We start from the raw sequence: 25,773 nt of genomic DNA, 5'->3' as shown, positions 1-25,773 counted from the left end.
GGGTGGTGATCCACGGACATGGGTCCTGGGAAGTGAATTCTGGTCCTCTGGAAGAACAGAGTGCACTCTTAGTGAGTGAGCCATCTCTCATGCATCCTGCTCTCTTTTGAGACAGGCCATCACTGGATAATCCAGGCTACCCTGAAACTAGCTGAGGCTGGCCTTGACCTTATGGTGATTGCCCTGCCTCAATTGCCTGAGTGCTGGGTTGTAGGTGTGGGCTAGCATACATGACTCTACCACCTCTACCCACTCTGCTTAACTGTGGTTGGGGGGGTTGATCTGTTTTTGTTGTTGTTTTTGGTTTGGTTTTTGTTTTTGTTTTGAGCTGAGGACAGAACCCAGGGCCTTGCACTTGCTAGGCAATCACTCTACCCCTGAGCTGAATCCCCAGCCCCGATCTACTTTTCAAACCAACATTGTCTTAATTTCTATTCTTCCCTCTGCCCAGGATAAGAGACGCAGAGTTACAAGCACAGAGCGGTAAGCATCCTTATAATCTCCTCTTTGATTTGTCTCAGTTACAGAAATTATTTTCTGAAAGCTAGAGTTCTGTAGTAAGTTTCCTTGGCAACTATAATCCTGTTAAGGATGCTGAATTTGTAAACTATTAATCTTTTAATTCATGTAGAATTCTCCCTCATCCCAGAAGGAGTTGAGGTCTCCTGGTATGAGACCTGAGTTGAAAGGTCTCCCTCAGTATTCGATGGTGAAACAACACTTGACTGTCTACTGTCCTGGGGTGGCGATTACTCTTGGTGTAGGAAGCTGGGCTCATGAATCTGCTTCTGGAGACTGAGCTGCTTGGTTCCTGCCTATATAATAGTCTACTTTGCCTGACAGTGATGCTGGAGTTTCTGTAGTGGAACCGGAAAGTGTAACACCAGGAACCCCCACGTGTCGGGAAAAGCAAGGTGACCAGGTAAAGCCCCTTTACCACCTTCTTTCCCTGAGCATGTCTCTGGTTTCCGGAATGAGGTGGAGTGGGGGAGAGCAACAGTGAATTTCAGCTGATGTAGGAAGCCTTGACTGAGTCTCTGTGGAGGTCTCCTTTTTGAGCAATAGGAAATGCTGGAGGTTCCATAGCACCATCCAAATACAAAGCCACCCTCCTGGGCTGGGTCTTGGTTCAGTGGCAGAGTTTTGGCATAGCATGCTTGAGGTTCTGGGTCCATCCTTTGAAGAAGGAGCTGCAGGTAGGCCTGCTTTTCGTCCTTCCCGGCTCCCGCACGGCTAGCTTTACACCCAAAATTATACACAAATTGTATTCTTTTAAACACTGCTTGGCCCATTAGTTCCAGCCTCTTAATGGCTAATTCTCATATGTTGATTAACCCATCTCTAATAATCTGTGTAGCACCACGAGGTGGTGTCTTACCAAGAAGATTCTAGTGTACATCCATCTTGGGCTGGAGCTTCATCGTGTCTGCCCTGGAGAGGAGAGGCATGGCATCTGCCTCACTTCCTCCCAGCATTCTGTTCTTTCTACTCCACCCACCTAAGGGCTGGCCTATCAAATGGGCCAAGGCAGTTTATTAACCAATGACTTTCCTCCATCAATCCTTCAGTCTCATAAACAAAAAGAAAGCCTCTCCACATTCCCCCCTGGCTGGAATGAGACCCTTCTTTCTAGCCAGCACTGGGAGAAAATAGTGGTGAAGGGTCTGAGCTGCACATATCCTTTGCTTAGCAGTAAGACATGGGTAAGACTGGGGATATAGCTTTGTTGGAGTACTTGCCTGGCCTGCGTGCAGCCTTGGGTTTCATCATTCCCAAGAACGACAGAAAATTTCCAGGCACAATTATACTCTTTAGTACTTGGGAAGAAGAGGTCATTCTTTGTTACATGGTAAGTTCAAGGCCAGCGTGGGCTATATGACACTATCTCAAAAAAGCAAAAAGCAAAACCAAAAATAATTTTTTTACACTTATTATTGTGTTTGTGGGACTACACATCATGTGAATATCAAAAATCAAAAGACAACTTGTATGCGTTAATTCTCTTTCATGTGGGACCCAGATATCAAACTTGGGTCATCAAGCAAGACAAACAAGTGCTTTTAGCACTGAGCCATCTCACTGACCCTGGGTTTGGCTTTCTTGTGTTCAGAGAACTCCAACTCGGGTCATTAGGCCTGGGTGACAGGCCTTTTAGTTGCTGAGATATTTCCTTAGCCTTGTAAAAATACTTACTTTTGTGTGTGTGTGTGGGCACCTCCCCAGTCAGGATTTGCTTTAGTTTTTTTTCCCTCCCCTCCAGGGTTTATCTCATCAGAATGTCTTCACTGTCTGCTGACTCCACCAAAAGAAAAGACAGTTGTTTCTTGCTTTATTTTACTTTGGTTTTTTGAGGCAGGATTTCTCTGTACAGCCTTAGCTGTCCTGGAACTAGCTCTGTAGACCAGTCTGGGCTTGAACTCAGAGATCTGCCTCTGCCTCCCGAGTGCTAGGATTAAAGGCATGTGCCACTGACACCCAGCTGGACTTTTATTTATTTATTTATTTATTTATTTATTAAGTTTTTTTTACTTTTTCAGGGGAGAGCATGAGTGCAGTCTTATTTTTAAGGAAGCAGAATTAAAGATACTTTAATGTGGGATTAATGTGAGGGCTGAGAGAAAAACACCACCTTAGAGCCTGGGTATAACTACTCAGTCACAGAGTAAGACAAGTCTTAAGTGTGGTCTGGACTCCAGGGAGAGCCGCCCTAAACAGTGGTCTTGGTAAGTGTTCATCTTACCAACTTCACCAACTGGAGTCCGCTAGGATTACTGCAGGTGTGTTAATTCCATAGCTTGGGGAATGGGCATTTTTCGTGGTGGTGGTGCCAGTGTCTCGCTGTGTATGCTGTATATCTGGCTGACCAGAACTCAGTTTGTAGACCAGACTGGCTTTTTTTATTAACTCTTTTATTCTCTTTTAGGAACCTGACAGGAGACTCCGGCGTCAAACCAGAGAACTGTAAGTGCAGCTGGCATGCCTCTGCCCTTAGTGATGCTCAGCTGTAGTGTCACAGCTGCAAGTGATGGCTGGTGCTGAGCACTGTTGTATTTTGGTGGTCTGTAGAAAGTTCTGAGAAAAGCCAGAACAAGGTCTGCTGGAGAGATGACTCCACCGTTAAGAACATTAGCTAGTCTTCTGGAGGGTCTGGGTTCTGTTCCTGATAACCACCTGGAAGCTAACAACTGCCTTTAACTCCAGATTCCAGGGGATCAGACACCCTCTTCTGGCCTCAGATACATGTTGACAAAATACCCACATGCCTAATATATTAATAGCTGAGAAACAGACCGAGGCACAGTGAGATGGCTCATCTGGCTAAGTACTTGTAATATGTCTGACAATTTTGAGTTCAATCCCTGGAACCCACACAATAGAAAGAGACCCACTCCTGAAAGTTGTCTTCTGACTTCCATATGTGTCTACACTCGCATTATACAGATAACTAAAGTTAAATGAAGCTGGGCATAGTGGGACACATCTGTAATCTCATCGTGGGAGACTGGAAGCTAAGGCAGGAAGGTTGCCATGAATTCGAGGCCATCTGAGCTACAGAGTGAGACACTGTCTCAAAAAGAAAAGAGAAAAAAAAAAGAAAAAATTGGAGCATGTGGTACATGCCTTTCATTCTAGCACTCAGAGACAAGTGGATCTCTGCAAGTTTCAGGTCAGTCAGAACTACATAGACTCCATGTCTCAACAACAAAAAGTCTGACTACCCTAGCAAAACTGACATAGTCGCCTTTGACCTTCTGACTTCTTGCCTCCCTGGTCACACTGAGTGGTTATATAAGTTAGCTTGTACTCAGGGTGCTGGCTGATAGTCCCAGAGCTCAGTAGCTTAAAGCTAAGCATTCATTGAGTTCACTGGAGGCTTGCTAGCTGGCTGCTGATCCTGGCGGGGACAGTGGGCTGACTTAATTGTCACCTGAGCATATTATTGTGGTAGTGGATAGGCACAGGCGAGTAGTGCTGGTCTTTTCGTATTTGTTCGTTGTGAATTTGTTTGGATGTTTTTAATAGATAGGCTCTCCTGTGTATCCCAGCCTGGCCCAGACTTGATCCTCCTGCCTCAGCATCTGGAATGCAGGGATTGCAAGCCGGTTCCACTAGATCCAAATAGAGGTGATCCTTTTTCTTTGACAACATAAGCAGCTTCCTCATTGCACCTGTTCATTCAGGCAGGAGCTCTTGATTGAGTCTAGGGGTCACTGGTAGGACTAACCTTAATGAGCCAACTTGCTCTGGGGTTTCCCCGCCACAGCCTTCTAAACGCTAAAACCATGGGTCCTACACAACCAGTGTTTACGTAGTGTATTGGGCAATTTGAACTCTAGTCCATATCTGAGCTATTTTCCTAACCTCAGAGATAGGGTTGGGTTTTTTTTTTTAATTTTTGTTTTTTTTTTAATTCAATTTTTTTAATTTATTTTTTGTGTGTGAATTTTTCTTAATCATTTTTATTGAGCTTTACATTTTTCTTTGCTCCCCTCCCTGTCTCTCCCCTCCCCTTCAACCCTCTCCCAAGGTCCCATGCTCCCAATTTACTCAGGAGATCTTGTCTTTTTCTACTACCCATGTAGATTAGATCTTGTTTTTGTTTTTAAAGCTTCTGTTAATACCCACTTGAGCGATGCAAATATTGAAGTCCCAGGTCCAGAGGACAGCAAAATATCTGACCTGAGGGCGGGGTTGCTACTCTGTGAGGCCAGCCTTTGTGCTTGCTGATGCTGACCACGCTCCAAGTCCTTTCATCTCAGCAGTGTTCACAGGGCAGGTGCAGACAGTCCTTTCAGGCCCCAGAGTGCCAGTGGAGCCCTACTGATGATTTCGTCTTAATCTAAAGAACTAAGGGGTGTGACTCATAGATCCAGGGCACTCATGCATGTATTCATGCTACAGGTTGCCTGCAGAGGTAAGAGGGCTGCTCTCCAGATTCAGTTCATAGCTACCATGGTGGATTACGGGGATCACTAAGATCATCAGGCTTATGTGTCAAATCCTTTATCTGTTTAGCCATCTTGTTGGTCCCAATTGAGTACTTGCCATCAGTTCATGATGAACTAGGTTTGAGCTCCAGTTCTGCAAAAATATATAATATAAAGTCATATAAAGGATAAACAGGTGGAGGATAGGAAAGATCCCCTCTTCTTGAACTCTGAGAGGTTGTCACTTAAGCCATCCCTGCTTGGATGGTGCCTAGAGTCTTGGTCACCAGTGTTCATATGAGTTTTTCTTTTGTTTTATGTGGCAGATCATCAAGACGGAGATCAAGGGAGGAGCCGGACAGAGAAGCAAGACCAGGAACTCACGAGGAAATGGACGATGACGAAGATGAAAAGGCAGAGTCCTTATCTAACTTAAATGAGCTTTGTCTGTGTGCTCCTACTGGATTGGTAGAGATGATACTGGGCAGGCTTCTGGGTGCAAAATCATCCATCTCACTTGTTACTCTGGACTTGCCTGGTCTCCCTTGGGTGTTGGTTGTCACTGCATGTCTGAGCCTGTTTGCCTGGACCAAGGTGCTTGTGAAGTCCGTTTCTGTGGAGACCTGGTCCACCTAGAGTTGAAGTTTTTGAGTTTTTAGTTCAGCAAGCCCTGTCCCTTAAGTCCTAAGTGCAATTCTTGACTCCCCCCAACTTGCTTACCTGAGAGCACCCTCACAACCTAAACAAGTCTGGGAAAATGGTGCACACTTGTAATCTTAGCATCAGAAGGGTAGAGACAGGAGTAGGAATTTCATCTCCTTAGCTAAAGATGAGGATCAAGGCCAGCCTAGGCTATTGGAGACTGTTCCTCCATTCAAGGTTAAAGCATACAGTTGGAGGGTGGTGCAAGGGTTCTCTGTAACATGTATTGAGGTTGCTGTGTGAGCAGCCCAGGGTTTGTCTGGGTCCTCATGACTTCCACAACCTCCTCTAGTGCATGTGTGTTCCCTAGTACTCAGAATGCTGTTTACTTTACTATTACAGTATTGTTTATGGAACATAGCAAGGACAGTCTGTGTGGGCTGAGGATAGTTTTGTGAGCCTTTTGCACCTGCAATTGGTTGAATCTCCAAGACATGGAAGACTTGATTGCTCGAGGTACCAAGGCCTCTGATAGGGTACAACACTCAGTTTATGGATTCCTGCTTTATGGAACTCTAGAGCAGTAGATGAGGTCACATACTCATGTCTTGGGTCTCCACCTTAGGAGATGTCTGAGAACTGTCCACCTGGTTTCCTCCACTGAGATTTAGAGTGGAGACTGAACCAGTGTGAGTGTTCTCAGTGCTGTTCTCGTATCACCCCAGGGTGTAGTAATGCTTCCGTACCTCCCTTTCTTTGCCCACTGTCAGGGCTTGCCTCATGTCAAGGAGCTCTTGTTTATATTCATTTTATTTTCTCTGTGTGTGGGTGCTTGTAGACATCAAGAGGACAGCTTGTAGGAATTGGTTTTTTTTGTCCACTGTATGGAGCCCTGAGATTGTTGGGTTTATGTGTGAATGCCAAGTCATCTTGTTGGCTTAGCTTTGTGATGGGTTCTCGCTATGGGACCAGAATGACTTCAAGCTTGCGTGTCCCTAGCCCAGAGTGCCTCACAGCTGCCCTGTGGAAAGGGCGGGCTAAGGTTAACACTTGGTTGATGTGCTAGACCCACTCACCCTGATGAGTACATCAGTGAGGTGCACTCTACGTGCTCAGAAATTGCTAGACTGTGTCTAGATGTGTACTTTCTGTTTTGCTTTTTGTTCTATTTTAAACAGTCTCAATATGTAGCCAAGGGTCACCTTGAACTCTTGGTTCACCTGTCCCCCACTGCAGCCCTCAGTGATGGGATCACAGGTCTGTGCCACCACTCCCAGCTCATACTGAGCTGAGGGTGGAATCCAGGACATCTTGCATGCTTGGCAGGCACTTGACTCACTGAGTTTCAGACCCTGTTTGTTTTTGAGACAGAATCTCACTATGTAGTCCTAGCTGGCCTAGACTAACTCATGTGTTAACCAGGGTGGCTTCAAATTCAGAGATCACCTGTGTCTGCCTCTCAAGTGATATATATGATTAAAGGTGGATGCCACTGCTCTCAGCTGTGGTTCTTCTGTTTCTGTTTTAAGGCAAGGTCCGTGTTGACTTGGGCATAAGGAGGCTCCTGCTTTTCCTCCAAGTGTTAGGTTACAGAGTTCTTTAGAAGGTTCTTTAGTGCCTGCTGATTTGCAGTATTGGGGAAATGGGGGACACAGTCTTAGCCTCTGGTCCCAGGAGAGAATGTCTCCTGATGTTCAGAACCAAGATGCTGACCCTGCACACTTGAGCTTGAAGTCACCCTGCTTAGCCTCTGAAGTAATGTTGTTTCCCCTCCTCTCCTCCATTTTCTTACTGTCAGGATAAAAGAAGGCCCAGGCCCAGAAGTCAACCCAGAGATCTGTAAGTGTCAAAAGTGCTTGTGTCTTGCTGTCGTGTTAACTATGAAAGGCTCTGTTAGGGAGAAGTACAGAACTGACCTGCTCAGCTGTGTGGGGATTAGCTCCATCACCTTGCTCATTAATCCGTGGGGGTCTCCTGGGCCATCTGCAGACCCTTCAAAGGAATTCTGCCTTGAGAGTCTTCATGACTTTTTGGTTTGAGGCTTGGGAGTGTTTAACTGTGTCTCATGGGGGAGGTGTTCATCTGTCATTTCCAGAATGCTGGAGTTGGGTTGTCAAAGCTAATGTTCCTTGTTCACAGAGCCACCAAACGAAGACCCGAGGAAACAGAATCAGAGCAGATAGCTTCAGAGTCTGAGGAAGGAGATGAAGAGGAAAGGGTAAGAAGAGCCTGGCTATTCTGTTTCTTAACTTTCTTAAAAGAAAGGGAGGGAGAGAGAGAGGGAGAGGGAGAGAGAGAGAGAAAGGCTGGGCAGTGGTGGTGCAGAGGCAGGCAGATCTGAGTCTGAGGCCAGCCTGGTCTACAAAGCAAGTTCCAGGAGAGCCAGAGCTGTTACACAGAGAAACTCTGCCTTGAAAAACAAAACAAAAATAATTGTAGCCGGGCAATGGTGGCGTACGCCTTTAATCCCAGCACTCGGGAGGCAGAGGCTGGCGGATCTCTGTGAGTTCGAGACCAGCCTGGTCTACAGAGCTAGTTCCAGGACAGGCTCCAAAGCCACAGGGAAACCCTGTCTCGAAAAACAAAAAAAAAAAAAATTGTACATGTATAGGTATTTTGCCTGCTTGTATATCTGTATACCGTGTTTGTTCAGTGGTCACAGAAGCCAGGAGAGGGTGTCATTTCACCTGAAACTGGGTGTGGATACTAGGACTTGTACCTGGGTCCTCTGAAAGAACAGACAGTATTCTTAACCACTGAGACAACTCTTCAGCCTCACATTTGTTTAGAATCAGAATCTACATGTGTAGCCCAGGCTGACTCAGACACCAGAAGTCATCCTCTGGTTGCTACATGCATACCATGACACATGAACACCCACACATAATACACACACACACACACACACACACACAAGATAGACAAATGTAATTTTGAAATCTCTAAGAGGGAAGGACTTGTTGTGAATAGAACCACAGTACACAGTGAATAAAACCCCAGCACGTGTCTAGTCTGCTAGGATCGTAGTCTTGCAGGGTTTACTTGTATTGTTGAGACAAGGTATTCTTATAAACATGGCCTGGCACCCCCGGTGTTGAACTCAGGCGTGTGCATGTCGACTTGCTTCCTGTCTGCTTTTTTTTACAGCCTGAGCTGTGACCTACATTAAACCAAGAAAAACAAAAGCTGGGCAGTGGTGATGCCCACCTTTGATCTTAGTACTTGGATCTACAGAGCAAGTTCCAGGACAGCCAAGGCTATACCAGACCCTGTCTTTGGGGAGGAAAAAGAAAAACGATCTAAACTATATGCAGTGAATTTCATGCTACCTAATGACCTCAATGTGTTCCAGGAAATTAGCCATTAGGTAACTTTGTCTAAAGAAGTTAAACTTTAATTTATGTAGTTAACAAAAGCAAAGATGCTGCAGATTGCTATATAGTCACAGATCATGTATCATCTTCTAGATGGTCCATAGCTGATCAGAGAATCGTTATGTGGCTCAGGTTTGTTACAAATAATGTTAGAAGATCTCAGCACAGGCTCCAATTTGTGGAAAGTGTCCTGGGTTTTCCGAGCTTCTTAGTTGTCTCTTTGGCCTGTTTCTTGCTGTTGGCTGCTCTCTAGGAACTCTGGAGGTGTGCTGAGCCAGTGGCCCCCTGTGATGAGGTTTGTAGCCCAGGCTTTGGCCCTGTGGACTTTGTCCAGTGTAGTGTCCATCCTTTCAGCTGCTCATATCATTTGTCTTTGAGTATTGGAATGAGAGCCAAGTCTGTGTCTGCTCTGCAACTTGAGCCACACTGTCAGTTCTAACCCCGTGTTTTTATTTTTGGTTTTTTGAAACAAGGTTTTTATTCTGTAGTCCAGGTTTACCTCAATCCCGTGTCAATCTGACTGCTGGGATGTATACATGAACCATCATACTTGCTTCACCTAGTGTCTTAGTGTTGTCTAAGACTGAGTAGAAGTTGCCGAGTGCAAGAAGCCGATTCTCTTTTGCTTGTTTATGGGAGCTCATTTGAAACTGCTTTCTTTGTGCGTAGTCTGTCTTGGCAACTGGAGCCATATTTTCTCGCTGCTTGAGATAGTTGGTGTCTGGGGTCAAACCTCCATGGTTGCTAGTGAGGCCACTCCGGTGACCATGTAGCCTGTACAAGGCTCTGGATTCCCTACCCAGCTCTGCAAAAGGAAAGTGAAAGGTTGAGAGGGAGCCAGACGTGGAGCTATGACTACTTTCAAAGCACTTAGGGGCAAAGACAGGGTCACTTTAAGCTCCCAGTTAGCCAGTAAGACATACCCACAGCCTCTGGTCACTGTGTTTCCAGATGGTGCCACCTTCCAAGTTCCAACAAAACAGCCAACAGCTCTGTATCTGCAGGAGACAGGACTGGCCAGATCCAGAACCTGGGAAACCAGACTGCCTTCCACAAGTTAGGACTACATAGTTGAAACACATATGTAGTAATAAGAGCGGCGGGGCTGCGTTCCCAGCACCCCGGCCGCCTGCTCGGCTAGCTTATGCCCCGAAACAACAACACACAAACTGTATTCATTTAAACACTGCTTGGCCCTTTAGCTCTAGCCCTTACTGGCTAATTCTGATATCCCGATCAACCCATCTCTAATAATCTGTGGGCACCGGTCTTACCAGGAAGATTCTAGCCTATGTCCATCCTGGGTCGGAGCTTCATGGCGTGTGTTTGCCCAGGAGCGGGACATGGCGTCTCTCTCAGGCGTTTGCTCCCGAGAGGAGAGCTGTGGAGTCACTTCCTCTTCCTCCCAGCGTTCTGTTCTGTTTACTCCTCCCACCTATCTTCTAACCAATGAGAGCCAAGCAGTTTTTTTATTTAACCAATGACCTTCCTCCATCACACATAGGTTACATAACACTTGATCAGTAAGTAGTGGGTCACAAACCTGTCAGTACCATCTGAAGGTACTGTCATAGTGCATTGTCTCTCTTGTATAGGTCCTGATTTGAACTGTAAAAATGGCACAGGGGAAGCAGGGAAAGGTGGCTCATACCCATAATCCCAGCATCAGGAGGCTGAGGCTGAAGGATCTAGAATTCAATGTCAGCCTGAGCTATACATAGTCAGACAATCTTGGAAAAAAAAATATTTAATTGAAGACTTGACAGTTTCATGAGAGGTTGGTTTGAAGCGCACACATCAACTAACCTAACCTTTCCTAGACAAGGAGCACATTTAGGTGTCGGAGAAGAATAGTGCTGCTTCCAAGTGATTCTATGGAAACCATAATCCAGAGTATCAGTGCTCTGGAGCTAGGATGCTTAGGGATGGCAGAGCAATGTGGGACCTTGGCTCGAACAGGTTTGACATTGTATGGGAGGAGGCACCAGAGTTTACTCCAGCTCCTTTACTTACAGTTGCCGTTCTGACCTACAGAGTAGCCACAACCCTATGCTCAAGAGGCAGGAGGCAGGCAGATCTCTTCAGTTTGAGGCCAGCCTGGACTATAGAGGGACTTATTTCCAGGCCAGCTAGGGCTACATAGTGAGATCCTATCTCAAAATAAAGTAGCAACATGACTTTCCTTTTTGCAGTTTGAAAGTCCTTTTGAATGGAAGTGATTCTCTATGTTGCTTTTCTGCGATAGGCATCTCCAGTAATGCATGTAGTTTTTGAAGCTTGTGGTTTCAAGACGTCCATGTTTAGGAGGACCCTACAGTTAGCTGTTAGAGAGACTGCTCTGGCTCCCAGAGCACCTCAGTGTTGCTATGCCCTCGCGTAGCTTTGTGTAGCACAAGGAGAGACTGGACTCTACTGTCCTCCTTATAAAAATGGCATGTCTTTTGTGTCAGCACCTTCTGTTGGGGCCTTTTTTGTTTTTTGCTTTTTATTGGTTCATTCATTCATTTTGGTTTTTCAGAACAGTTTCTCTGTGTATCCCTGCCTGGCTGGCTTCAAACTCAAGAGATCTGCCTGCCTTTGCGTCCCAAATGCTAGGATTAAAGGCGCATGCCACCACCACCTAGCTCTTTTCTTTTTTTCTTTTTTTTTTTTTTTTTTTTGAGATTGGGTCTTGCCAAGTATCCGAGGATGACCTCCAGCTCATGGTCCTCCTGCCTTAGGTTTCTGAGTACTGGGTTAGGGCAGGTTTTTCATGGGATTTGGACATTGGTGTAATTTGGGCCTTAGTACCTGACCCTTTACCAGCTTTCTTCCTGAGATTTGTGACAATCACATATAGGAAGGTCCGTCCGTGTCCTCCCCCTCCCCCCCGGGAGAGAGGGTGGTCTGTCTATTGGGTGTCCTGGAACTCGTTTTGTAGACCAGGTTGGCCTCAAACTCAGGTCCACCTGCTTCCGCCTCCTGAGTGCTGAGATAAAGGTGTGCACCACCACTATCTGGTATATAGCAAGTTCTTAATCTAAAGTGCCATTCAGGCCTAAGGTATCCTGACTCTCTGTTCTTCTTGCTCCTGTTTAGGAAGAAAAGAGACGAAAAATGACACTCAAAGAACCGTAAGCACTTCACTTTCCCTCACAAAGCAGGTGATGCTGTTAGGCAGCTCTAGAGAGGGTGAGAGGAGGCTGTTCAGCGAACTGCTGCACCAGTTAACCTTCTGTGGATCGGGTGAAAGCAGGCACTTTGCTTCTGCCGGGCAGCCTCAGTACCATGATGGTCACTGTGGATATTGGCATCAGCATGCCTGGGCTAGCTTAGGAAGAGTTGGTGCAGGGCTGATGGTGGGTAGCGTATTCCAGTTTGATGAAATGCCAGCAACCTTGTGCTTCTTCCAGAGTGGAGAAAAAGGCGGCTCGAACCAAATCGGCCGTGATCCCAAAGGTAAGGACACCTCCAGGAACTTGGCCAGCAACAGCACAGGAGTTCCTAGATGTTGGAGAGCTGCCCTGAGGCCGTACCTGTTCTTCCCACAGACGGATTCACCACGGTGCCCCCAGTGCGGCCAGTTCCTAGATGACCCTGATCTGAAGTACCAGCAACACCTTCCAGATGCTGTGAGTTCATGTTCTACCTTCACCCTGTCCTCTCCTGCCTCCTGGTGTGCCCATGTCACTGTCCCCTGTCCTTCAGGTGGACGAACTCCAAATGTTGGTCAGTGAGAAACTGTCCATCTATGAATCCAACTCGTCTGGATTTGAAAGCTACGAGTCATCTCCCCAGCACAGGGTGACCTGCTTCAGGTAACTGCCATGCCCTGTGGGTGTGTTCTGCTGGTGGACACCTGTGTTCAAGGCATCTAAGTGTAGTCATTACTTCTAATCATAGGGCTTCTCAAGCTGCCCTCCTTTTGACAATAGCTAAGAAGCCAATTAAGGTTGAATAGACTTCAGCCACAAATAAAATTTTATTATTGCTGTTTGTTTTCTGGGGTTCTTTTGCAGCCTGGGCCAGCCTCAAACTTGATAAGTAGTCAGGATGACCTTGAATTCCTGGCCTTCTGTGCTAACATTCCCAGATGTGTAGTGCTCTGTGCAAACCAGAGCTTCATTTACATCAGGCAAGCCCTTCACAGCTGAGCCATGTTTCCAGCCCTGGCTTTGGAGAAGCAGGACCAGATGTGATGAGGCTGAACCCACAAGTCCTTCTGGGTTATGTGGTGGAAGGGGTCCCCTCAGGAGCACCCATCATTCCTGAGTGCTCTTAGATATTGAGCCCACCATGGGTTGGCGTTTTTGGGACCATTGGGTCAAGATCCCTGGGTGTGGCTGTGGCAATACTCCCTGCATGTTGGTTAGTGGCTATATCTCTCTCCCTACCACTGACATGGTAGATCTGTCAGTGATCTACAGGGCTTTGCCCTAATAGGCAGTAGACCTGTGGGGCCAGTTAGAAATTGTTTGTAGATAGCAGTCAGCTGTAAATCCCACTGTGGCATCCTCAGGAGAGAACTGAAGCCAGGCTTCTCCTTCGCTCAGTTACATAGCCTTTTTCTGGTGGGGAAAGATGGCTGAGGGCGTGCAGACCTTGACTGAGTGTGGCCACTGAACAGGCCTTATGCAGGATCAGTACTGGTACTCCAGTTCTTTTTAGTCTGGAGAGAGAAATCGGCAGTCAACTCCAGCTGCTGATACCTGTGTAGGCAGCTCACAACCAGCCAATTATAACTCCAGCATGTGGTGTGTGGTATTTGTCACACAAGAGTGGTGTGAGACACTGTTGGGTGGCGGATATTGCTGAGTCCAGAACCCTCACTTAGTCTGGGTACCTTGAGTCTGACGGAGATTTATGGTCATCGGTGCGGAGCTGGGTGGTGAAGTAATGTTTGTTGCCTGTGTAGTGTATATTGCAATAGAGGTCATCTGTGTCCTGTTGACACTGGTCTTATTGAGAAGAACATTGAACTCTACTTTGCTGGTTGTGCCAAAGCAATTTATGATGAAAATCCATCTGTGGAAGGTACGTGTACTGGTAAAGGTATGTGCAATGTTCAAGGGTTATTAAAGAAGCGAGCAAAACATGGGAGGCAAGATAGGGGAGGCAAGATAGAACCCGTGGGAAGTACTGCTTTGAGAGGAGAGCTCAAAGTCCTGCCATTAACTGAGCAAAGTGAAGAGGCTGCATGCTGGCTGGGTTTTCTAGCTGGAGAGAGAGCTGTGAAGTCACCGTGTCTAGTCTGTTTCTTAGCGGGACTTTTTTCCACAGGTGGTGTTAATTGCAAAAACCTGGGGCCGATCAATGAGTGGTGGATCACTGGCTTTGATGGCGGAGAAAAGGCTCTCATTGGCTTCAGCACCCGTAAGTTTCTGCCTAGTCACAAGGGTTTCATCAGGCACAGGGAGGACCTCGTGACCTGTGTTCATCTTTACTGGCCTGAAAGCTGATCCTCCAGTTGTATGACAATCAGGTGTTTACAACTCAGATGAGTGCTGACCTCAGCTGACTCATTTCCACCTGGCTCCTGCAAGTCCAGGTGGACCTTAGCGAATAGAGAAGTTGGATTCTTGTGGGTTAGGTTGTGGAGTTTTAAATTTTAGATTGTTCTGGAAGCTTGGAAGACATATACTTGCCCGTGTTCAGCCTGAAGGCCATCAGATTGAGATGACTTTAAATTTTTCTTTGTGTGTGAGTGTGTGCACCACAGCATACTTATGGGATAGTAGTAATTGATTCTCTCCCTCTACCATGTGAGGCCCTGGATCAAACTCAAGTTGTCAAGCTTGTAGGAAAGTGCCCTTATCTGCTGAGCCATTTTACTGGCTCTGAAACATGTTCTTAAAATGTAGTACCTGCTGGACATAGCAGACAACTGCTGTCCTAGCTACTCAGGAAATTGAGGAGTTGGGGCTAGCCTAGGCAACGTGACAGGACCCCGTTAAATAAACCAAATAGCCATCTGCATAAATGGTAGGTGCTGGAGGAGCTTGAAATGCTCATAATCACCCTAATTGGACTATCTTTAAAAACCAAGTCATATGTTCTTCCAGCATTTGCGGAATACATTCTGATGGAACCCAGCCCAGACTATGCACCAATATTTGGGTTGATGCAGGAGAAAATTTACATCAGTAAGATTGTGGTTGAGTTCCTGCAAAGCAATCCTCACGCCGTCTATGAAGACCTAATAAATAAGATCGAGGTGAGAGCTTTACCTTCTCTAGGAAGGGTTTGGATCCACATGTACACAGCATGGTTGATGCTAGAGAAGACTGTTCAGAATCAGAACCTTCCACTACCACTAGAAGATTAATGCAACAGGCCTGGGGGCGTGGCTTACTCGTAGTGCCCCTGTCTAGAATCCCCAATGGGGGCCTAGGTGCGCAACTTTTGGTACATTGCTTGTCTAGCATATATGAAATACTAGGGTCCTCTCACCCAGCCTTACAAGGAGGCAAAACATTAGAAACATCTGATCATTTTTGTTTTGTTTTGTTTTGTTTTTTTTTTCTTCCTCTCCCCCCCAAATCAAAGACCACTGTCCCTCCTTCTGCCATTAACCTGAACCGGTTCACAGAGGACTCCCTGCTGCGCCATGCCCAGTTTGTGGTGAACCAGGTAGAGAGTTACGATGATGCCAAGGACAGTGATGAGACACCCATCTTCTTGACTCCCTGCATGAGAGCCCTGATCAAGCTGGCTGGGGTCACTCTGGGACAGAGGTAAGGATGTAGCAAGAATCGGATGGGAGACTTGAGACCAGAGAAGGCAGTCTTATGTCTGGTTCCCTAAAATGGTGGCCATCTGTCTCAGGCGAGCAGAGAGACGCTATAACCTCAAAGATTCTACTAAGGAGAAGGACAAAGGGCCCACAAAAGCCACCACCACCAAGTTGGTCTACCAGATCTTTGACACGTTCTTCTCAGAGCAGATCGAGAAGGACGACAAGGAAGACAAGGAGAATGCCTGCAAGCGCCGCCGCTGTGGCGTCTGCGAGGTGAGCAGGCTAGCCACACCGTGAGCCATCCTTGGCTCTTCTTAGATGTTTAGGAGTCAGTACTCTAGGGGAGCTGTCTGCCTTTCCGGACGGGTGGGGTTGAAGTCAACAAGAGTGTCCAGGGCCTTTTAGGTGGGTGCCATTGGCTACATAGCCTGGTTTCCTGAGAGACGTCAGCTCTACCTCCATGTTCTGTGGGTGCTGAGAGAGGACTGGCCCAAGAGCCAGAGTCGCCCCTCAGGCCACATTACACTCTGGAATTCTGCTAGAGCTTCTGCAGAAGTACATGTTTCTCTCAGCTTAGATCTGTGGCTGCAGAAGGCCTCTTGATATGAGGCTCAGGCTGGCCTGGAAGTCTCTATCCTACCGCATTCTTCCAAAAACTGGGTTTATAGACCTGCGCCACCATGGCTGGCTCTTGTGAGTACTTTTGTATCAATGGTCTTGGAATCAACCTGTGTCATTAACACAAAACCCAAATTAAAAACAAAAAAAACCAAAACCTCAAATGATGTGGTTAAGCTGGAGGCACGAGCCAATCCCGCAGTGAAGGCAGTGAGGATCAGGATTTCAAGGTCATTCTCAGTTATAGTGAGTTTGAGGTCAGCCTGGGCTACAGACCATATACTGAACCATGGCCTGCATGTGCGTGTGTATTCTGAGGCAGCTTTGTAGGCAAGGCTGTCCTGAACCTGCTGGTGCTCCTTCCCCTGCCTCCTGAGAGCTGAGCGTCTGGGTGTTGTGCTGCATGCCCAGTCCTGTGAGATCAGTTGTCCCAACACCAGCTTACGGGACATGCCCTATTTTATGCTATCAAAGGAACTTAAGTGTCTTGAGAGCTCTGAGTGAGAAGAGAAGACTGTTACGTGCTATTCTTAGTACACAAGGGACTGCTGGGTTCTTCTTTAGATGAAGTCACCTTAACCGTGTGACACACTCGGGTGTGTTTTTGCAGTTTACTGTTTTGACTTTCCCTGGGTGTAGTAGAGCCTCGCTGATCCTTTGCCCACAGTAGTATCCGTCCTTTTCTCATGGTATAGGCCTCCTCGGGATGCCCGTCCTCACCTTTACTTGACTTTTTCTCCATGCCCTTGTATTTGATGTTAATTCCTTTTAAAGTTGTTGTTGTCTGTTTCTGAACAAGGGAGCTGGGTACTTGGTTCCTTTTGGTTACCTTGTTCTCGTGCTGTTGTGTTTTGTTAGTGACTGTCCCCACTGACTGCTTGTGAGTTTCTAGGGAATGCTCAGCACCCTGTGTGCCTCCACATACTCAGACGCAGAGGCCCCTTCTCAGGGTACAGTATGTGTCACCTGTGCGTATCTGTTACAGGACCTTAGTCATAGCTGGATGACCTGATACCTGACACAGGTTAAGTCTGAGTAGTTGTCAAGCAGGGCATGCATGGGAAAAGTCTGAAGTGCTCAGCACAGATGCGGTGTGCTTTCACACTTACTAGTTGAGGGTGTGCGCAAAGGCTGCAGTGTGTACATGGAGGTTGGAAGTAACTTTGGCGTTTTAGTCTTGCTGTGGGTATTGAAGTAAGCTTAGGAAGCTTGGTACTTTTACCCACCAAACATCTCGCTGACCCTGAGCAGGCATAGTTTTGAAAGTTCTGGCCTGGTGTGATGATGAATGCCTTAATTCCCACCCAGCATTTGTCTGCAGAGGCAGGTGGATCTCTGTGAGTTTGAGATCCAGCCAGAGCTATGTAGAGAGACCTTGTCTCAAAACAAACCAAACAAAAAAAAAGTTCCTGAGCTGGAGAGATGGCTCAGAGGTTAAGAGCCCTGACTGTTCTTCCAGAGGTCTTGAGTTCAATTCCCAGCAACCACATGGTGGCTCACAACCATCTGTAATGAGATCTGGTGCCCCCTTCTGGTGTGCAGGCCTTCATGGAAGGAATGTTGTATACATAATAAATAAATAAATCTTAAAAAAAAAAAAAGTTCCTCCCTATGAATGGCTGGTTGATCCACCCTTTTATTTTTCAGGTCTGTCAGCAGCCTGAGTGTGGGAAGTGCAAAGCCTGCAAGGATATGGTTAAGTTTGGAGGCACTGGGCGGAGTAAACAGGCTTGCCTCAAGAGGAGGTAGGCTTTGCTATGTTCTGTTCTGGTGGCAGAGGCAACGACATGGTGTGGGGCTGACAGGATGCTTTCCCGGGGGTTGACGGCGGAGTGTGTTCTGCAGGTGTCCAAACTTGGCCGTGAAGGAGGCAGATGACGACGAGGAAGTTGATGATGACATCCCAGAGGTGCCATCACCCAAAAAGATGCATCAAGGGAAGAAAAAGAAACAGAACAAGGATCGCATCTCCTGGCTTGGACAGCCCTTGAAGGTGAGGCCTCTTCCTCTTACGTGCTGCTGCACGCCTGAGCCTAGCCCTGCAGCCAGGAAGCCGCAAGCTCACCTGTGAGAGGCAAGCTGCAACCCAGCTGCTGTCCCGTCCCCCCCTTTTCCCGTACTTAGGAGTAGAATGCAAGGCCTCAGGCACTCTAGGCTGGAGCTCTACAACTGAGCCACACCTCAGCCTCACTGGTAAATCCTGAGATGACTGTAGCCCAGGCAACCCATATACTTCTACACTTTACACTATTCCATTTCAACCTCCCAATTGCTAAGGTTACAGACATGTGCCACCATGTCAGCCTTAGGTTGGTTTTTTGTTTTTGTTTTTTGTTATTGTTGTTATTGTTTTGTTTTAGTTTAAGACGGGGTTTCTCTAACTGTCCTGGAACTCCCCATGTAGACCAGGCTAGCTTCTAAGGCAGATCTGCTTGCTTCCTGAGTGCTGGGATTACAGGCGTGCAACACCGTGCCAAGTTTAATAGAAATTATTAAAATGGACTGTGGTGGCACATGCCTGTAATCCCAGCACTTGGATGGTAGGCAGATCTGAGTTTGAGGCCTGCCTGATCTACAAAACGAGTTTCAGAACAATCAGAGATACAGAGAGAGACTATCTCAAAAAACAAGCAAAAATTAATATATGTATATATATATGTATATATATATACATATATATATATACATACATACATACATACACATGGTGGTGTACTTGGGACACAGAAGCAGGTAGATCTCTGTGTTTTAGGCCAGCCTGGTCTATAGAGTGAGTTCTAGGACAGCCAAGGTTATACAGAAAAAGGCATTCATTCAGAAGTCTAGGTTTGGTTTGTTTTAAAGATAGGCTCTCACTTTATAGCCCAGGTTGGGTTAGAACTTAAATTTTATTTTTTATCAATTTTTTCAGATTTATCGCGTGTAGATTTTTTTTTTTTTGCCTATATGTATGTTCATGTACCATGTGCATGCCTAGTACCCACAGAGGTCAAAAGAAGGTATGGAATCCCCTGCAATTGGAGTTATGAATGGTTGTGAGCCACTGTGGGTGCTAGGAACTGAACCCAGGTTCTCTAACATCAAAAAGTACTTTTCACTGCTGAACCCTGGACCTCTTGATCCTTTGCTTTTTTCAGCCTTTCAAGTGTTGGGATTACAGGCATGTGCTGACAATCCCAGCAACTCACGCCTTTTTTCTTTGAGTTAGGGTTTTACCGTGTAACTCTGACTGGCCTGGACCTAATGTAGTCTAGGTAGGCCTGCTAGGATTAAAGGTGTGTACCATTACACCCGGCTTTCTTGATTTCATTACGTTTATTTGTGGATGTACACACATGCCACAGCATGTGTGACTCTGAAGACAACCTACGTGAGTCCCTTCTCCATAGAGTGGGTCTCAGGGATCAAACTCAGGTCAGACTTAGTGACAAAATTTTATCCACTGAGCCATCTTGTTAGCCCCCATGACTTATCAAATAAGTCGTGTTTCCACTTTTTTAGGGCGTCTGGGGTGGAGCCCAAAGCCTTGCATCTGGTCAGTGCTCTTTGCACTGCTGACCACACCCCTAGTCCCAAGTTAATTTCACAGAAAGTTAGGGGAAATGTTGGACATGACCCTCACCCAAGCTCAGATTGGTTTCAGGTTGAAGAGAAGAGAACTTACTATCAGAAGGTGTGCATCGATGAAGAGACACTGGAGGTGGGGGACTGCGTCTCTGTCATTCCAGATGATTCCTCCAAGCCGCTATATCTAGCCAGGTGTGTGTGTCCTCCTGCCAAATTTGAGTGCCTGCTTTTTCATGTCTGACTGAAACCAAAAGATACCAAGGGTTTGTGTGGTCCAATTCTGCTGGTTACATGAGATATCTATTCCCTGTCCCGTCTTGTGGCTGCAGGGTCACGGCACTGTGGGAAGACAAGAACGGGCAGATGTTCCATGCGCACTGGTTCTGTGCTGGGACAGACACAGTCCTTGGAGCCACCTCCGACCCGCTGGAGCTGTTCCTGGTGGGCGAGTGTGAGAATATGCAGCTCTCCTACATCCATAGCAAGGTCAAGGTCGTCTACAGAGCGCCCTCTGAGAACTGGGCCATGGAGGTGAGCGCCTCCTCTCCTCTCCATGCTCCACCCGACCATTAGGAGCCAAGGCTGACCATGTTTTGTTTCCACAGGGCGGCATGGATCCCGAGACCATGCTGCCAAGGGCTGAGGATGATGGAAAGACCTATTTCTACCAGCTGTGGTACAACCAGGACTATGCAAGGTTTGAATCCCCTCCCACGACCCAGCCGACAGAGGACAACAAGCACAAGTGAGTGTGTGCACCAGCTGTAGGCCTTCTCTGCCCCCATCCTGCTCTGGGAGTCCTTCCATTCTCTCAGGTTTCCAGGGAAACGTTTACTTATTCCCCAGCTGTGTTCTTTGGGTTTTTTGTTTTTGTTTTTGGGGTGTTTTTGTTTTTTTCGAGACAGGGTTTCTCTGTAGCTTTGGAGCCTGTCCTGGCAGTAGCTCTTGTAGACCAGGCTGGCCTCGAACTCAGAGATCTGCCTGCCTCTCCCTTCCGAGTGCTGGGATTAAAGGCGTGTGCCACCACCGCCCAGCCCCAGTTGTGTTCTTTGCTGACCAAAGAGGCCTGACATCATGGATGTGTTTAAAATGTGTGGACCTGGCCAGGTGGTGGTGCACACCTTTAATTCCTGCACTCGGGAGGCAGAATCAGGCAGATCTGAGTTCGAGGCCAGCCTGATCTACAGAGTGGGTTCCAGGACAGCCAGGACCGTTACAGAGAAACCCTGTTTTTAAAAAAAAGCATGGACTATCTGGGGCTTGTCATAGGCAAGCATAGCCATCTGTTTAAAAATAGTCATTTCTGCTGGGCAGTGGTAGTGCATGCTTTTAATACCAGCACTTGGGAGGTGGGAGGCAGAGGTAGGCAGATATGTGTTCGAGGCCAGCCTGGTCTTCAGCATGAGTTCCAGGACAGCAGTGCTATATAGAGAAACCTTGACTCAGAGAGAAAGGGGGAAAATACTCATTTGTGGTGCTAGGTTGTATGTAGTCCTGGGCCTTGGGCATTTGCTGGCCGAGGACCCTGCTGTTGATATACACGGCCCCTGGCTTATTTGCTAGGCTAGTATTAATTTCTGTCTTTGAGCTGTGGTCAAAGGGGGCAATTCTCCCAGATATCTGCAGATACTTTTACCTCAGAGCCTTGAGTTTCTGCCCTTGGCTTCTACAGGTTCTGCCTATCCTGTATCCGGCTGGGTGAGCTGAGACAGAAAGAAATGCCCAAGGTCCTGGAGCAGCTTGATGAGGTGGATGGCCGGCTCTACTGCAGCTGTATCACCAAGAATGGTGTTGTCTACAGACTAGGCGACAGTGTATACCTGCCTCCTGAGGCCTTTACCTTCAAGTGAGTGCCCCGTCCATGGTCCATACCCGTCAGTTGGCTTGGTGATCTTTCCAGCTGCTCCCCTTAAGCTAGTGTTTAGGCCTCTCCTCGTGAAGGTTCTGTCACGTGCTGGTCGTGCTCCAGGCACACTGCCTCGGGCCTTTCACCATCTGTGCTGTGTGTCTGGCTGAGACCTGCAATGCTGGACAGTCAGGTCTTGGCTCAGCTCCGCACCTGAGCAGCTCTGAGGTCTTGGCATAGGCTTCCTCCCCGAGTCTTTTTCTCTTTGAAGCTAATGGGATCTCCCTGCCAGAACTCCAGTGCTCTACCCAGGGACTGTTGGATGAGATCTGTGAACAGGACTACATCAGACTCCATGTCGGAAGTCAGGGCATCATCTCCACCTTTCATCCATTCTACATCCTAAGCGCTAGAACAAGTTGGAATTGCCGCTCATGTTTCCAAACATAGCTCAGTATCTATAGTTGGAGGATCCATTTTCCTAGTGTCTGGTGAAACCTTAAGTCCCCAAATTTGGCTTAGTTGCTGTGACCCATGGAACTAAGGAATGAGTGGATACTTCATTGATGGTGTTGGGTATTTTACCCAATCTTGAAATGCTCATCTTTGGTGTCCTGTAGGTTATTCCCTGTGGTGTCATCTACCACATAGAAGCACACCAATTAGGCCACACATAAGCACTCAGGGGTGCCTCTAGGACTCTAGCCAGAGTGGGAGCCACCTTGGAAGATCACCTCCTATGTCCTTGTGGGTAGAGTAGCTTTGCCATGAGTTGGGCCAAATTCGAGCTTTCTCAGACTCCATCCTTCACATCACATTTGCATCGGTGGAAGTGACATGTCGCAGCGAGTGCTCGAGGCCCGGGGCTCCTCAGCACAGTGGCTGTGCTTTTGGCTGACACCTGGGGAGATGGTATCTGTGCCGTCTTAGAAGCTGCTGTTTCCCCTAGTGCAATGTCCCCTCCTATAACATTTCAACTTGTGTTTGCTGACAGGACCTTGTCACATACAGTCAGTAGTACATGGTGCTACGTGGCTGGGAGGTACCTCCGGGTTGGCCTAAAATTTAATTGGCAGCTCAAGCTTACCTGGAACTCCCGAGCCTCCTGTTTCAGTCAGTTTGTTTCCCAAATCCTGGGATGACAAGCATGTGTAGCCACAGCCCCCTGAGCTCTGGGAGCTGAGTGATATTTTAAACAAATTTCATTTGAAATATCTTTCATTAATGGTACTAGGCTGTACCAACTCATGAGGAATCGGCTCACTCCAACCTGTCGTCTGGACTCTAAGGCCTCGTGCTCAGTTATACCCTTCCTTCCTCTCTGCAGCATCAAACTAGCTAGCCCCTTAAAGCGTTCAAAGAAGGAGCCTGTGGACGAGAGCCTGTACCCTGAGCATTACCGCAAGTATTCTGACTATATCAAAGGCAGCAACCTGGATGCTCCTGAGCCCTATCGCATCGGCCGGATCAAAGCAATCCACTGTGGCAAGAAGAATGGCAAGGCCAACGAAGCAGACATCAAGATCAGGCTCAACAAGTTCTACAGGTCCGTGTGGGTTCTGCTTGCTGGGAGGCCCTCCAAGAGGGCTCTGCTGGTAGAGATGGCTGCTTCTGGTTATCCTGGGGGCATGGGTGTATTACATACTTGTGGCCTTGGTGGGGGGGTGTAGGTGTGGCTAAGTTGGGAGCCTGTGTCTAGCATGTGGGGTACTGTGGGCTCCAATTCAACCTGCAAGAAACAAAAGCTGCAGAGTGGCAGGTAGTGTGTCCTGGTTTGTCTCAGTGCTTTGCCCAAACCAGTCTCCTGTTCTGGTCTCCCACCACTCTCAATCCCTCTGTTCTGCACCTTTACTGGTTCTGGGTTTGTTTGTTTCCAGCCCTTGGCTTTACTAAACACTCCACATACACTTTAGGTACTTGTGCATGCACTCATGAAAGTATGGCTTCTTTGTTTGAAGACAGGCAGTAAAAAGGGGGCTACGGTGAAAGAAAACTGGCCCAGATGACCTGTATGTGCTTGTTTTACCAGCATACCTAGAACTTGAGATCCCCCTGTATCAGCATCCCACGTACTAGGATAATAGGCACCTCTTACTACACCTGATTTTTCTGGAGTCTTTGTAATGATCAACGTGGTTAGAAAAGAACGGGTCACTCAGCGTTGATGGGCAGGATGAAGCAGAACATCCCTGATCTGGTTCCCTGAAATTCCATTCCTGCTGTGGGGTTGGGTCCAAGTAAGGGTGGTGGTCACCATGCTGATGGAACTGGGATGTGTGATCTTTCCGTGATGCTGTTTATAGGTTGAGCCAAACCAAACCAAGTACTCAAATTATACAGCTGACCTCTCTTACAGACTACCTCAATGTTACTTAATGCCATGTAAGGGCTGGAGAGATGGCTCAGTGCTTCAGATTTGATAAGTTTAATTCCCAGCACTTAAACACATGGTGACTCAAAATTGTCTAACTCCAGTTCCACGGGATTCGATGCCCCCTTCTGGCCTCCATGGCCACTGTACTCACCTGTTGCACTGACATACAAGCCAGCAGAGCGCCCATACACACTGAATAAGAATGAATAAATCCTTTTTAAAATGCTATCTAAGATGTCCTGTGGAGACTGGGTTGGTAGTTGTCTGTAGTCCCAGCACTTGAGGTGTTGTGGAAGGAGAATCGCTGAGCTGGAGGTCAGCCTGGGAAGCACTGTCTCAAAAAATAAAGGCCTTGAGGTATGAGGTGTACAAGACTGACAAGATCCCTATTGTCCCACTCAGCTCCCCAATTGCTGGTTCCAGGCATTGCAGATGAGGGTGCTTTGACCTGTGATTATAAACTTGTGGTAAAATAATACTTACCTGGTGTCCGCCTTACAGGCCTGAGAACACCCACAAATCCACCTCAGCAACCTACCATTCAGACATCAACCTGCTGTACTGGAGTGACGAGGAAGCTGTGGTGGACTTCAGTGATGTGCAAGGCCGCTGTACTGTGGAGTACGGGGAAGACCTGCTTGAAAGCATCCAGGATTACTCACAGGGAGGCCCTGACCGCTTCTACTTCCTTGAGGTGGAGCCAGACTTGAGGGGCAAATGTGCGAGAGTGGGGTGCCCAAGAAAGCAGCTCAGTCTGGGGTGGAGCTCAGTGATAGGCTGGATAGGGCTAGACCTGGTCCTGGGTGGAGCTCAGTGATAGGCTGGATAGTGCTAGACCTGGTCCTGGGTTTTTCTTGGGATAGGAGATACGAGGTAGACTAAGGAAGCAGCTGGTACGCAGTGGGTTTGGTTTTTGTCTGTTTTGAGCTAGGGTCTCACTATACATTTATATACCCCTGAAACTCCATCTGTAGACCAAACTGGCCCTGAACTGGCAGATCCACCCGCCTTTTCCTTCCAAGTGCTGAGATTAAAGGCTTGTGGTACCCGCCCCACCCAACCTATATAGTCTTTTGGTTTTTCAAGATAGGATTTCTCTGTGTATCCCTGAACTGTTTCTGTAGACAGGGCTGGCCTCGAACTTAGAAACCCACCTGCCTCTAACTCGCTGGGATTAAAGGCATGTGCCACCACCACCTGACTTCTATGTAGATCCTTAGGAGTAGGATTTTGACTTTGAAAGAAAACAAGGCAGCTGGAGATATGGCTTGATCCAGTAGAACTCTTGCCTAACATGCACAAAGCCCTGGGTTGGGAGGCAGGATTGGGTGTTCAGAAGAAGATTGGTGTTGGATGCCCAAGGCATAGGGCACATTACTTAACAGAGCTGCATACCCATGTCAGCACATGACACAGGCCTGTGATAGCAGGTGGTTCTGGAGTTCAGTGCTTAGCTTTTGCTTTTCTGGGTTTGGTTTGGGTTTTTTTGTTTTGTTTTCCAAGACAAGATTTTTGTATATAAGTCCTGACCATCCTGGAACTCACTATATAGTCCAGGCTGGCCTCGAGCTCACACAGTGCCACCTGTCTCTGCCTCCCGACTGCTGAGGTTAAAGCCATGTACCACTACTGCCCAGCTTTGTTTTTGTTGTTTTTGAGATAGAATTTTTTCTTTGTAGGGGGCTGGAGAGATGGCTCAGAGGTTAAGA

General features: G+C 47.3%; 1 protein-coding gene across 1 annotated transcript in view; it reads left to right on the top strand.

Annotated features, from left to right (window-relative positions):
• The window catches only part of Dnmt1 (DNA methyltransferase 1), a 48,241-nt gene that overhangs the window by 15,898 nt on the left and 6,570 nt on the right, over positions 1–25,773 (top strand). The window contains exons 7-29 of the mRNA XM_041657222.1: positions 452–483; positions 844–922; positions 2,924–2,961; positions 5,255–5,342; positions 7,369–7,409; positions 7,710–7,788; positions 12,023–12,057; positions 12,337–12,382; positions 12,475–12,555; positions 12,632–12,741; positions 13,839–13,957; positions 14,204–14,296; positions 14,986–15,137; positions 15,470–15,657; positions 15,749–15,932; positions 17,925–18,022; positions 18,123–18,270; positions 19,921–20,036; positions 20,174–20,375; positions 20,450–20,589; positions 21,517–21,690; positions 23,018–23,236; positions 24,566–24,758. Coding sequence (XP_041513156.1) covers positions 452–483; positions 844–922; positions 2,924–2,961; positions 5,255–5,342; positions 7,369–7,409; positions 7,710–7,788; positions 12,023–12,057; positions 12,337–12,382; positions 12,475–12,555; positions 12,632–12,741; positions 13,839–13,957; positions 14,204–14,296; positions 14,986–15,137; positions 15,470–15,657; positions 15,749–15,932; positions 17,925–18,022; positions 18,123–18,270; positions 19,921–20,036; positions 20,174–20,375; positions 20,450–20,589; positions 21,517–21,690; positions 23,018–23,236; positions 24,566–24,758 — 2,655 coding nt within the window. The remainder of the gene's footprint in view (positions 1–451; positions 484–843; positions 923–2,923; positions 2,962–5,254; positions 5,343–7,368; positions 7,410–7,709; positions 7,789–12,022; positions 12,058–12,336; positions 12,383–12,474; positions 12,556–12,631; positions 12,742–13,838; positions 13,958–14,203; positions 14,297–14,985; positions 15,138–15,469; positions 15,658–15,748; positions 15,933–17,924; positions 18,023–18,122; positions 18,271–19,920; positions 20,037–20,173; positions 20,376–20,449; positions 20,590–21,516; positions 21,691–23,017; positions 23,237–24,565; positions 24,759–25,773) is intronic.

Source organism: Microtus oregoni, unplaced genomic scaffold (genome assembly GCF_018167655.1).
Source record: "Microtus oregoni isolate MIOR12 unplaced genomic scaffold, Mior012 000008F_ref0000371, whole genome shotgun sequence".
Taxonomy (NCBI): Eukaryota; Metazoa; Chordata; class Mammalia; order Rodentia; family Cricetidae; genus Microtus; species Microtus oregoni.
Note: the sequence above shows the minus strand (reverse complement) of the source record. Positions and strands in the feature narration are given on the sequence as shown.